This window comes from Cariama cristata, unplaced genomic scaffold (assembly GCF_000690535.1).
Source record: "Cariama cristata isolate BGI_N322 unplaced genomic scaffold, ASM69053v1 scaffold3769, whole genome shotgun sequence".
NCBI classification, from domain to species: domain Eukaryota; kingdom Metazoa; phylum Chordata; class Aves; order Cariamiformes; family Cariamidae; genus Cariama; species Cariama cristata.
In genome coordinates, this window is record NW_009633866.1 from 15,910 (window position 1) to 29,513 (window position 13,604).

The window sequence follows — 13,604 nt, forward strand, 5'->3', positions numbered from 1 at the left end:
ATATGAAAAGTGGTTGTTGCTGAAAGTTCAAAAAATACAATCAACAAATTGTAAAATCGCAAAAGGCCAGACAAATTTAATAAAATATTTCCATTTACCTTCCTCAGCTTTACACAGCCTGTTCAAAATAATAAGATTCTCTGCAGAGAGCCTTTATCCAACTGTTTATATCACTTCATACAAAATATGTGTTTGAATTACCACAGCAATACATGGATATAAATTCCCAACACGCAACATGCCAAATTCAACATAAGTTATGCTTTCTTGGCATCTAGACGTTTTCCTTTTCTGTACTCCAAATACATTTTCATTTGAAACAAATTAAAAAGCATGTAGATGTTAAAACATAATGACAGCTTAGAATTCAAGTGACTTGTGCAACATTGTTTTGTGCTTTCTACTTCTCCATTTCCTCCTACTGCAATTAGAATTCATCATGCCCTACTACATATACAATAGCAATGCATCAAGTTCAGTCCAGTGTAGGTTTTCAACCTTCAGACTTGGCTTTATACTACGCAAGATCCTTGCACATTCAAAAAAGTGCATTTTTGTTATCTTTCTTTTATGCTGGATGATGTGAAGCTCTGATTAGTCAATGTAGGAATGCAACCTTGAGGTATGATTACAGCCTCAGAATAATTCTTAAATGTAAAAAGAATTTTTTTGAGTGTATACGCCCTTTCTGGATTTAAAAAAGACACCGTTATAATGGTGCTACTAGAGCCACGGTACAGTACATCATGGCACATCTCCATAACATAATCAAGGACATGAGATAGAACTTCTATTTACACAAACTTGATGCCACTTCCAGAAAAATATGACAGAAAAAAAAAAAGGAAAGTATTGTTTCCTGAATGTCCTGGATGTTTAGAAGATTCCTTTTACTTTCTCTTCAGCAACAGAGTGGTCCTCCACAACTGCATTTTCCCCTGACCTGTTTAGTATGGACCATAAGTGACACCAGCAGGAACTGGGAATCATATGGCAAACTGCTTCCTTTGAGAGGATGCTCACCCATGCCCCTTTACTCACAAGCCAGCTTGCTGTCAAAACTTGAAAGGGCAATGGCAAAGGCTTGTAGCGCGCACATTGGGTAGTTGTAGTCCATGGTGAACACATCCTCAGCCACGCGGCCAAACTGCATCACTATATAGTCAGCTGCAAGAAAGGGCATAAAAAGTGACAAGCATTGTTTTTGTTTGCAGCCCTTACTAAACAAGTATGCGTTCAACATCATCTTCTAGCGTGATAAAATACAAATAAAACATGCTCTCTTATCAAACTTCGCAACACTTATTCATGCAAGTGGGTGTGCTGGTATCAGAGGGAGAAGCAAGGATAGCTTGAGTGAGGAACAGTTGAGTGATAAAGGATTGCAAGACTTGTTTCTGCCAAAAAAATTACACAGATAAAAAGTGGGGTTTGTAAGCACAGAGAGAAAATTGCTTCTGTACAGAATGCTCAAACCTCTTATGTAGACCTAGTGCCGAGTTTCACATGTACCAAAACCCGATAAATTCTATTCCCACTTATCTTCAGGCAAGTGGACAAGCAAGGATAACGGGGGAAGAGAAGGCCTGACTGTGATCTAGACCTAAGCATGTCTCTCTGTTATATCATCTTCAGGAATTCTTCCTCAACTTTTTTTCCCTTTTGTACTCTTTGTCAGCAAGAGGAAATCTCAGCCTCATTCACAGTTTGAAATGTTTAACTGCAGAAGCAAGTGTAATTGTTTCACATTATAAAATGCAGCAAATGCATACAGCAATGTTTCAAATTCCGTGTTGCTCTCGGAGACTAGCACAGCCACTTTCGCCCATTTCCAATACTCCCGTGCCGGCTAAGCGTGGCACTGGTGTAGCGCGGTGTGCTCTAGCACCTAGTGACTTCGCCTGCCTAAAGGGAGCGTCAAGTGGGGCAGCAGCACTCCACCAAGCACTTGTCTTTATCCCTGCTCCAACAACTGTACCGAAGCTTGAGAAAAAAAGGGGCTGTACATTGCTGGCAGAAAGCAGCACATGGGTTAGGGCCTAGCGATGGTGTGAAAGGCAGTCCTGACATTTTCAGGTGCTCCGTACGGCTAATGCTACAAAGAGTAGTGATGGCAAAGTGGGACCGGTCTGACTGCCACTCTCTCCAGCTGGGCAGCGTATGGGGACCAGAGTGAACAAAAAACCCACAGAAGGATTGTGCGATACAAGTGCTTGATCAGAGTGATAGTGTGCCTCGGTCCTGCTGACTGGAAATACCGCAGCTCTGAAAGCAGAAACGACTCTAAACTGTTGCTCAGTTCACAAGCCGGGAGGCCAAGGGAGAAAACTAAGATAGCCCGTAGCAGAATCACCTGCATGAACATTTAAACACCCAACATGCATCAATGTCATGGCCACAAAGCAGAGTAGAATGAAGTCGGACCCACATAACTAACTTAAACTCGCTCAGGTAGCAACAGTAAGGGCAGAATCACTGCCAGGCTGTGTATGCAGTACCGTTTCTATACATTACAGAGAGAGCTATACTTACGATCATTATCGTGAATAATTTGGAAGTTTTTCACTGAGGCCTGTGTGACTCGACCATGGAAATTTAAAACATAGGACTGGGTGTCATCATTCCAGACTGGTGTTTTGTTATGCAGCTCAATGACACTCTCTGTATTTTTGTTCTGCCATCTTGCAAGAAGTGTCTCATGTTCCTGCACACACCACGGATACACACTTCAGTTTAACACTCTCACAAGACAAAAAAGAGATTCACTCACAAAAAAAAACATTCATAAATCCTAGCCCAAAGACTAAACTGTCACCCTCCACCCTCAAAGCAGCAGCACCAAATGAAACAGAGAATTTTGAGTATCTTACTACAAATGTGCATTCAAGTCCTTTCCGCAGCTTGGAAAAGGTTAGTTGTATCTTTTGTTATCAAAATACATTATTATTTGTAGTGCTTTTGTGAGTCACAGAACCAGTCACACATCCCATTGTTCTGCAATTGTTCAGATACTGGTTTTTTTAACCTCTAAACCTTCAGAAATGCAAAAAAATCAACTCTAACTGAAACAGAATTCAAGTAATTTTTATTGCTGGCTGATGGTATGACTTACATTTCGTGGTCTGATGGAAACTCTTTCGTGGTCCATATTCATTCCTGGTATAATCACACTCATTTTACGAGGTCCTTTAAACCCCAAGACATTTGTCTCCTAAAAATGTTTAGAAAAGAGTTCATCATGTTCTGTATTTGTAAAGTTAATTTCCTCAACAGAGAGACACAGTGGCAGCCTAGGGAACTTATTTGTTAGTCAACTCAAAAAAACATATTGAAACTCCTACCTTCACTGGCACTGCCAAACATTCTAGCTTTGTCTTAGAAGCTCTGACAACAGGAAAAATGTAAATAGAGAGGTTTCCAAAAACACTCCTAGCATTGGCTGCCAGCAACCTTAATATGATTTTTTTAAAAAAATCCCTTTGTTAAAAAAGGATATGAACTAACCAGATTGCTTGGCTATTGCTAGATCCCCAAATAAAGTAGTTGTAATTTAAAAACCATAAAATGCAGTCACACATTTTGATGAGAGACAAAATTAAATATATGGGACCAACTCCATTTATTCCAGAGCCAGCACAAAAGCAAACAAGAAGAAGCTGCCAGTAGCAGCATCTGTTAGCAGTGCTGTGGTTTTCAAAGTCTTCAGATATGTTATGCTTAGAGATGAGCACGGTAAAAAGCAAACACATTAGCTGAATGCAAATTTTCACGCTATGAAGGCAGGGAAAATAAAGAAATAACATGGGCAGCAAAAATAAATCCATGGAAAATGCAAGTTCTTCCATTAAACATGATTTGATGCCTTTCCGACCAGCTTTTCACAAAAGCGCTCCAGTATCACACTATCCTCTCAAAACACAACCACTAAAATCTAAATAGGCCTAAATCTTATTTTTATCTGAGGCTTTATTTTTTTTTTTCCCCACAGAAGCAATGAGGGACGAGTATTTCAGTAAGTCATCATCTACTTTTGAAAAAGTAAAGGGCGATATTTTCCAATCCACTCAGTAAAACCTGATTGCCTATTTTAGCATTAACTCCAGTAAATGAAACAGTGACACCATTGAAAGTCCATGTCCTCGTGTTTTGTGCTCCTTTGGTTTTTGTTGGTTTTGGTTTTTGGTTTTTTTTCAGTCACATGCATTTTTTTTCCCATCTACCTTTCCCAAGTGAAGGGTTGTGGACACACACTAAGGAATCTCAGGAAGGAAATTCCCACTGGCGCTATTCCCAGCAACATACCACAAGATGCCAAGAAAGGGACACCCTCAGGCTCCAGCTGCTGTGGCTCTACCACTGGGACATTTAGAAGTTTCATATTCAGATGTCTCTGCTTTTATATATTTAATTAAAGTCTCCTGATTTTAAGGAACACTAAACTTTTTAAAACAGCTCTACTTTTGCAAGTAAAAATCCATGCATCTCAACTCACTTTGAACATCTGAAAATATCTGCCTAAAATTTACTTGTGCAGAAGTTTTATCATCCATCAGACCTTTGAAATAACTTTGGTTGTTTCAGCAAACCATCTGGAGATTTTACACAACTCATTAAAGTTTTTCATGCATGCAAGAAAAATTCCACTGAGTTATTTTACTGAATACTCTTGAAGCAATCCAGGTGTATTCATATATCTTCATAACCCTGTACATCAATGGGAAGATTATACCTCTTTTCTGAATCATTTATGTCATGGTCTTTGGCAGAGCAAAACAATGTTATCAGTTCAGTTGGAAGCATATACTTGGTTCTGCATCATGGCAAGACTCAAACAAAAATGACTGCCAGCAGATTTTGTAAGCAGGAGAGACTCAGCACAGCAGAGGACAATTTCTAAGAAAAGATTCATGCTTATGCTTATTTTCTGCTAACTACTGACAATTTTTGTCTTCTCTGCAATGACATACAAGCTTTTCTTCTCATCAAGCTGCAGTTATGCTATATACAATTAATTTAGACGCTGACTGGTTGAAGACATCGTTCAAGGTAAAATTAAATAATAGCGCTGAATCACTTCCTTCCCAACAAGCAGTATTATCACTCTGAAACAACAGGAATATATTCTTTAGATTTACTCAGAAACACTAAAATGAATGCTTCTGCCAAATGATAAGGGAATGGTTTCTAGTTGCACATTACATCAATCACCAGTTATATCAAATGTCTTATTGGCAAATGCTACCCTTTTGCTAAAATCAAGGTACACAACTGAAATTCTACAAACACGGAATACATGAGGAAAACAGTAGGGACAAAAGAGAAGCTTTAATTAAAAGCAAACCTTTCCAATCTGCTTGCATCCAAATAAAATTAATTCCCCGTATCTCCTGTCTCATTCCCTGCTTCTCTTTTATTTCCATCCTCCACTATTTTGTGTGTGTAAATTCAAGAGTACAAATGGCATTATTAGGGGAACACAGGCCAAATTCTGATTTCACGTCATTTTAATGACACTGACAGTCTTGGTTTACAGTAAGGGTTGTTAGCTGGCAGAGCCCTGTTGACTCAACCAGCACGCCAATGATTTAAATAGGCTGAGGACTCGGCCCAGGATTGCTCAGAAGCCGCGCAATCTGCCTTAGCCCAACCTGTAAGCTGTTCTGTGAGCGTGCGTCACGATAAACTGGACTGAAAGAAGACAGAGCCTCTCCCTAGTGTTGCTTTTTAAATCGTACACACTTTTATAAAATTACGTGAGCATTTTGCTACGGTGGCAACAGCTGCCATAATAAACGCAGCAAGGTGCGTATCGCGGCAGCTCCCAGGAGATTCACTATTGAATTACCCCGGTTTTCTTTCAGCCACTTCCCTTTCTGGACTTGATTCACACAGCTGCGCCTTGTCCTTAATACCTCCTGTAGAAACGATCATTCCATAGAAAGCCCAAACCACAGAACCCACTACACTGGAGCACAATGCAGGTGACTGAGGCCAGAGCAGAAACACGTAGTTTAATTGCTTTACCGAAGCCTGAGTCACACCTCAGAATATCAGCTGAGCACCCTGCCTGCAGAGTCTGAAGCAAACTGAACGTTGAGATACTATGGATATAAAGGAATCCAGCACAGAACATCCTGGTACAAATGGTACAGTTACACCTCACTGCTTCTGGATAAATTTTGCCAAGCGATTCTGAAATCAGCCATTAGGTGCTGCTGCAGGTTTATTAATACGCTAGTCTGCCACCCGCGGGGAGAGTAAAAATGGTTAACAGCACCCGATAAATCTCCATCCTTGCACCAACTTTATTCCTGTTGCTTGAAACGTGCCCCAAGGTGAGCTCCACGATGAGAGTCCTCAAGACATTTATCCCACAGTTAACAACAGATGTATCACCAGCTCCTGCCTGTATAAACTAGATCTGCTGAGATGATTCAGCAGGTCAGGTGCAGTAGGTTGGTGGAAGGGGTACAGCTTGCTCTGCAGATGGGCACTTGGTTGGATGAGCCAAGAGACACTGAGAGCCATAGCGGTGCTTTCAAAGTATTGATTATTATAGTTTTTGTTGCAGGAAAAATCCTAAGGCAGGAATTAAAAGGACAAGGGTGTTTTGGGAGTGCTCTTTCTGGCATTCTTTGCTGTGGTTCTGCTGCAGCCAGGAACAATAATCTCACTTTAGCAAACCTGGCTAGTAACAAAATACCATCCCGATTTCCTTTTGTCCTCTTTCCACAGCACACCTGCAAGCCTGCTGCCTTTCTCCATCAGTATCAAAATCTCAATGGAATGAGTCATTTTCTTATACAAATGTATAAGTTTTAAACTGCTCATTTCAAAATAGACATATAAAAGCAGCTTATCTTAGCCACATTCTCCAAACAGTGGCCATGGTTCTGTTCTTTCCAACACTCACACTTCTAATCACTTCTGCTGACAGCAACTGAGTTTTTTATTTGGTAACATTAATGGTTCAAACGTCGTCGTTGTTGACTTCAACAAGCAATGCCTAAATTCTTCAATGTATAACTTTTTTAAACTGTTTTTTTGGTTTTTGCCTTGTATTTCCAGTTTACACCAGAAGATTAGTTGCCTGGCTCCAGCAAATGCCCTCCTATATAAACCAGTAAAATTACCTTTATTAAACAGGTAAGTTCTCCTAGGTTCCTACAGAAACTTCAGTCAAACTCCAAACGGACATCAAATCCTGGACTCTCTTGTTTAAACTCAGCTGGATTTTCTGAAATTCTCAGAGTTTCAAATCCAACAGGAATGGAGGGATATGTGTGTGTCTGTCTGCAACTGTAGGCCATGTGCCTGAATAATAGCACACATGAACAAACCCACTATTTATACCATATTCACAGAAAAACTGCATCCTAAGCAGCAGGAAAAGAACACGTTAACAGCTAATGTTGCCGCCCTTCAGTGTTCTCAGCGCTTTGCATGTGTGATACACATCCTTTGCTTTCCTTTTCATGTGCCGAAATCTTCCAGACACATTGCCCCCCACAACCTGAAGCTGACCTTTCCAGGAATGCATCCTGTGCGTACGCAGGGTATATGCTGGGACGGCTGGACTTTGGTCTGACAGATTTCCAGGCTTCCTTGATTAGAGCTGGGCAGGAACTTTTCAGAAAAGTGGTTCCTGGGTATTTTTGTCGAAGTTGTTGATTTGTGAAAACAGAAAACTTTCTGTAGCAGTGTACATACTGATTTTGACTGGAAGAGTTTCTTGAGCCCAGAGATTTCTGGACAGAAAGAATACTCTCACCAAAGTAGTTTGTCATGCAGTAATGATGAAAGAGCAGCAATTGTGTTTCAAGTCTTGATTGTCTGCACTGCTCCTGACAAATGCTATTTACTGTCCTAGAAGAGGCTGGTTTCTCTCATTCAATTGAATTTTGGATTTTGTTTGGGGGTTGTTTGTTTTTTTCCTGGTAAAAAGGAATTTTAGAGTCTTTATCCCAGTCTCTCAGCCACTGCTGCAGACGTAGCTGTCCTGTGGTTTGGATCAGAGAGGTCGCCTCCAAAATGCCATTACAAATGATCATACTTTAGTGCAGTAATTCCGTGTGCACAACTCTTTCCAGTTCAGGAGGCTTCCTCGGATAGTGCCTGCAGGCTGTGAAGCATCCTACCCCTTCCAGAGGGTTACGTCAAAGCTCCAACACCTTCTGACCAAAGGTGAGAACTGGGCAACCTGGTTCTGTGCACGTTTTTCACCTCTGCTTTCCACTGAATTTCCTGGTTTCTCTAGTGAAGATCAGCTGTTTGATTACATCAAAGTATGAATGCTGATTTACATAATCATAAGCGCGAAGGAAATTCAGTGTGCTATTTCAGCAACTGAACTGCCCTTTCTTGCGTTTTTTGCCTGTGAGCAGTACTTACATAACAAATAGCAGCTAGCTCCTGACGCAGGGTACTCGCCTCCAGGCTTGATGTTGTTTTCATTGGATTTACTCCATTGTCATAAACTGTAAACTTAGTTCCCATAAGATTTGATCTATCAAAAAAATGGAAAATCCAGTCACCATTTGTCAGTAATGCTGCCCAAGACATCTATCCTTTACTGCATTGTAGCTCCAAAGGAAAGACAGATAATATCCAGTACAAATAGTTGTTAATTCTAATCGCAACCAAACAGCAACTCCTGGATTAAAGGCCATAACAAAAATGTAAAGGTACAGTACAGCAGAGTATACTAAAAGTCTCTTATCATTACACTGGAGACTTCTCATGACATCTTGCAAACTAGTAAATTCAAGAAAGCAGTAAGGAAACACCCAGGTGGGGTTATTTTGTTTGCTTGCTTGGTTTTTAAAATATGCTTACTCTCTACAAAACTGTCTGCTTTCTTACCTGACTACTAACTCTATTAGAATACAGACAGTAACTTTCATAAAGTTATATGTAAGAGCAGTCTTTCCTACTTAAATGGAAATCACAGCAAGGAGTGCAAAATACAACTTGGAACATACTAAAACCACATTATCCTCATTCTGTGTCTGCACTGCAACAAATAGCACACGAAGTTCCAAGATCCACACAGGCAAATGGCAATTAGCAACACAGTCCCTTTCCTCAGGCACAGACCATCTAAATGTACATTGAGAGGCTCCATGTAGTTATCAACAACAGACTGATGTATGATGGGGTGACAGACAGAAAAGAAACACGTGGTTCTGAAAGAACTCCACTACTTGTAAATAACTCTAATTAGGATCTTAAGCAACGGGCAAAGCCAAAGAGATTTTCAGATTGTGTAACAGGCAGAACTTCCATTCCAAGGCATTGATATCAATGAGGGCTAGACACAATCTACTCATGCACTTCTGAAAATCCCATTAAGATAAGTTGTGCTCGTATACCCTTGAGAATCTGGCCTTTGAGCATTTAAGAGCTTCAGTCCTGCTGACTTTCAATAAAATGTGATCTTGTAAGTACTTGAGATGTTTTGAAAACATGCCTTGGATACTGGTGAACTTTAAGACCATTATCGCATGATGTAATCAAGCCTCTAATTAAGAAGTCATAGTGGCTTACAGGCTTCTTAATTTCAAATGGACTTGATATTAGATAAAGAAAATTCTTAGATGTATCAGTCTTTACCTCAGTTTTCCAATAAAACTCTCTCCACCCCGAGACAGGTCAGTTGGGTCTATGGAGATGAGGTAATTAGAGGTTTTACTCTTCTTCCGTTTCCTTCCAGCTAACAGAAACACCTAAGCAGTGCAAAAAGACATATTCTAGAATGCCCAAGGGGTTAGCACACACCACTTCCTGCTTTGATATAACAAAATCATAGGCAATTTTTCTGTCTTCCAGCATTATTAGCAAAGTAACAGGAGGTCTCCTGGGACTTAGCAAAACCAGATAAAAAACTGGAAAGGGAAAGTGACTTCTCAACCACTCCAGTCCATTATTTATGGTTTAAATTATTAAAATTTTGTTAAATGTTTCATTCTAAGTTGCTCTGGCTCTTCCAGTTGAATTGAAAATAGATGCTTTAGAGGCCACAGAATGCGGAGAGCCCCAAGTGCTGACTGTCACATAAAGGTGCTATGCATGGATTATTTAAGGCCAAAGATTAGACATATGAAGAAAGGCAGTAGAACAAAGTGATACTATTGTTTTGCTTTTGGAAGACTGTAGGGAAGATCTCAGTGAAAGGCAAAATATATTTAAGATATAAGACTATATTTTCTCTGTAAGACTTCTTCAGACTTTTAATAACTTTTTTCATATTCAGATGCAACTGGTATGCCATTCAAGTTATTTTATGACCTTTTTACCCTGCTCCCTTTCCAAGTGGAGGTAATAAGTAGGGTACATCCCTCGGTCCATTCCCTTCTTGTCTCTTGTGATTCTGCATTTGACAGTGACACCCTGTGGAGCAGGTCTTACGGCAAATTCCTCCAGGTCATCGACATCTATGAGAGGCTCATTTGTGGAAGGACTGGGGGCTGAGGCTGCTTCCTAAAACAGTAAGCAAAACTCAGGTTTCCTCAACTTTGATTTACAAGGTTATAATTACAAAGGAATGACATTTGATAGAAGCTGCACTTTAAAAAAAATAAAAACAATGGACATATTGCCTTCTGATTCCTCAGCAGCCTTGAAGGCAGCTTATTAAGCTAAGGATCTCTCCTCATCCAACCAGTCAAGCTCTTGGCTACCAAAGGCCGAAGGAGCAGTTCCCTGCGTTGGTGATGCTCAGCATACAGACACATCTGGCAAAGCAGAACAGGGTGGCTGCACAGGCAGAGTGCTGTAATGTTACAATGCAAACCCTGGCTCCCACCTTCCCATCTCACTACACTTCTTTTTTCAGAAAGGCCATACTCAAAGACAGTGATGGCCTTTGATGAAAGGAAGACACAGGATAGGGAGAGATAGGTCAAGCTAGATAGAGATATAACAGAGATGAGAAGTCAGTGCAGTATATAAAAAAGTGGGGCACCATCAACTGGTTTAGCAGGAGCTGGTGATTTAGAATATTTGAACAAGCCAGAGTCTTATTTTATGTTCGGATGGTAGCAGCAAGAACAGGGTGGGAAAATGCTCAAAAAAAAGGCAACAGAAACAAAAGATCCTTCTGAGCACCTGCAACAGGCGGAAAGGTAAATATTTACTGTTTACCTTTCTCTTCATTCAAGTTTAGACAATATTTGCTATCCTTTTCCCTAAGTCATTACTTTCATTGCTTGCTCCTGTGGACCCTGAGAGCTATCAGAGTAAATGACCTTGGAGATACTCCAGTGCATATTAAAAACAAACTCAGCAAGCCAGGCCTATTCTGACTGCACTCTGAAATCACGCAGTACAGAGCAGCCTGCCTGCTCCCCCTTTGGCACTCACCCCTTACCTTATTGGATTTCTTGCTTGTGGCAGAGCCAGGCCGGGTGTTACTGTTTAACTGTGAAGAACTGGAGCTGTCTTCATCTTCCTCATCTTCTTCCTCATCAAAATTCATGCTGCTTGAAATGCCTGAGGAGAAAGCAGTGCACTTATATGAAATACTAATACATTAAAGCTGTCTATACTTGCTGTAAAACATCACTTATTATACTGGTGCACCCTTAGGCTCATATGTACAAATATGTGAGTGAGTCAGTACCTGCCCTGAGAAGCCAAAACATTTCAGCAAATGAGAAAGGAAATATCATGGTTTCCATTTCACAGAGAGTATCGAGTTACCCAGTGATAACAGGAGCAATATCCAGCTAGGAATTAAATTCAGATCTTCTTCATCCAATCAAGAACTTCAAACGCAACACAAAATCTTAAACCTGAAATTGGAGCTGAGTCGACAACCTATCACAGCCACTTGGAAACCTTAACAATTAAAATATGAACCCTTCCACAGCACACTTTTAACTGTTCCTATGTGATCTGATGAAGAGCAGATCTTAGACTGAGAAGAAACATTCACATCAAGGAAATGTTCTCATGCATATTTATTTAATGTAAAAAACATTATCAGCTCAGGCCAAAGGAACTGCCTTACAGCACTTAAAAATTTGACTTTACAAGAATTCAAAACCTCAGACATTTCAAAGGGAAACACAACTTTGAACATCAAATAGGACTTAACAGCAGAAAGCATCAATGGTGGGACATTCGCCAGGTCTAGTTTCTCTAGGAGTATCATACAGATGAAGCCACCCTGTATTCAGGTTCAAGTTCCACATACTAGAGGCTAACTATGCAATATTTTTTCCTAAAAAAAAAAAAAAAAAAAAAAAAAAGAAAGAAAACAAGGAAAAAAAAGAAAACATCTGGTCCAGAATTTCCACTATAGGTAAGTCCAATGTAGAAGGATAAATGAAATGCAAAGAGTTCCAGAGCCAGGCAGCATGGGCATAATTAACTTTTTCCTTCTGTACTTACCAGGAACATGATCCAGGGCGACAAGACTGGATTGGGAGGTGGAAGAGGACCAGGATGTATTTGCATGGGGATCTGGGAAAGGAAAAAATCCATGGGCTTGATTCTGCAAACCCTTAATTGAGTGAACAAGCCTAACTTGCCAACAGGACTCTGCACAGGGCTAAAGGCTTACTGGATGGGGTCATAATGCTGCTGCCCGAATTCTCAATTATGGACATTTTATCTTTCTGCACAATTAAATTCACCTTCTACCTGCTTATACCTGCTGTCACCTTCTTTTTTAGCACTTTGAATAAAGTTAAAAAGCCCTGGATCCCAGAGCTGAAGCTTCAGAAAACATCCTCCATGCTAAATGGTTGTGCCACAAACCCTTCTGTGCAAGATGCACCCTGCATGGTAGGGTTTTGGCCTACTTTTCAATTCTAACACACAAAAAATATAAAACTGATCAACACAAGTATTCTACACAGATTCTACACAAATATTCATTCAGTAATGTTGAAAAAAGTATTCAGACTCATATTCAGATGGCCTAAATTCTACCTAAATCCCTGTGCCCAGTGTGTCCTCATCATTTTTCTCCGGGTTTCTAAATGGTTATTCTGGGAATTCCAGGGATGTGCATAGAGACTTTCATGTAGCTTAGTCCTTTGGAATATGAGATTGGTCTGCAACAAGCAGAGACTGAACCAAACTAATGTACAGAAATATAAACATTAGAGATAGTATCAGTAATGGTTTTCTTCAGTTCAAATTTTGGAATGGAATGAGGAAAAAAAAAAAAAAAGACACCAAAAAAAGCATTTAAATACTTTTTATGTTATTGCTGCTTCCAATGACTTCAATGCATACCCCTTCAAAACAGCTTTTGACACCAGATGCACACTGGATAATGAAACACCACCAGAGTAGTAAAAGTGAGTGTATAAAAGTAAAACAGAAGCATATGCTTGTATTCCATTCAGCTGCACCATGAATGGTCTCGTTATCTGCTCCTTCTGTTCCCCGAGTCTGGACACACACCACACAGCACGACAGCAAAAAGTTTCAATAGGGTCTGGTTATGCAAGGGAGGTCTGAGTTCACAGGTCAACAGATATTTTCAAAGCCTGTAGAACCCACTCATTATTAATCACACACTCATTAATCACAAGCATTATTTCTTAATAATGACAACCATGTTCTAGTCAACTATGCAAGGGTATTACAGA

At 40.1% G+C, this 13,604-nt stretch overlaps 1 protein-coding gene across 1 annotated transcript in view; it reads right to left on the minus strand.

The window, feature by feature from the left end:
• Positions 1–561: 561 nt before the first annotated feature.
• LOC104166828 (tubby protein homolog) overlaps positions 562–13,604 on the minus strand; it is a 40,061-nt gene continuing 27,018 nt past the window's right edge. Inside the window, exons 3-10 of the mRNA XM_009706910.1 lie at positions 12,394–12,465; positions 11,369–11,490; positions 10,288–10,479; positions 9,613–9,725; positions 8,392–8,506; positions 3,113–3,211; positions 2,533–2,704; positions 562–1,167 (exon numbers count right to left, since the gene is read on the minus strand). Of these exons, the coding sequence (XP_009705212.1) occupies positions 1,034–1,167; positions 2,533–2,704; positions 3,113–3,211; positions 8,392–8,506; positions 9,613–9,725; positions 10,288–10,479; positions 11,369–11,490; positions 12,394–12,465 (1,019 nt within the window). The 3' untranslated portion in view covers positions 562–1,033. The remainder of the gene's footprint in view (positions 1,168–2,532; positions 2,705–3,112; positions 3,212–8,391; positions 8,507–9,612; positions 9,726–10,287; positions 10,480–11,368; positions 11,491–12,393; positions 12,466–13,604) is intronic.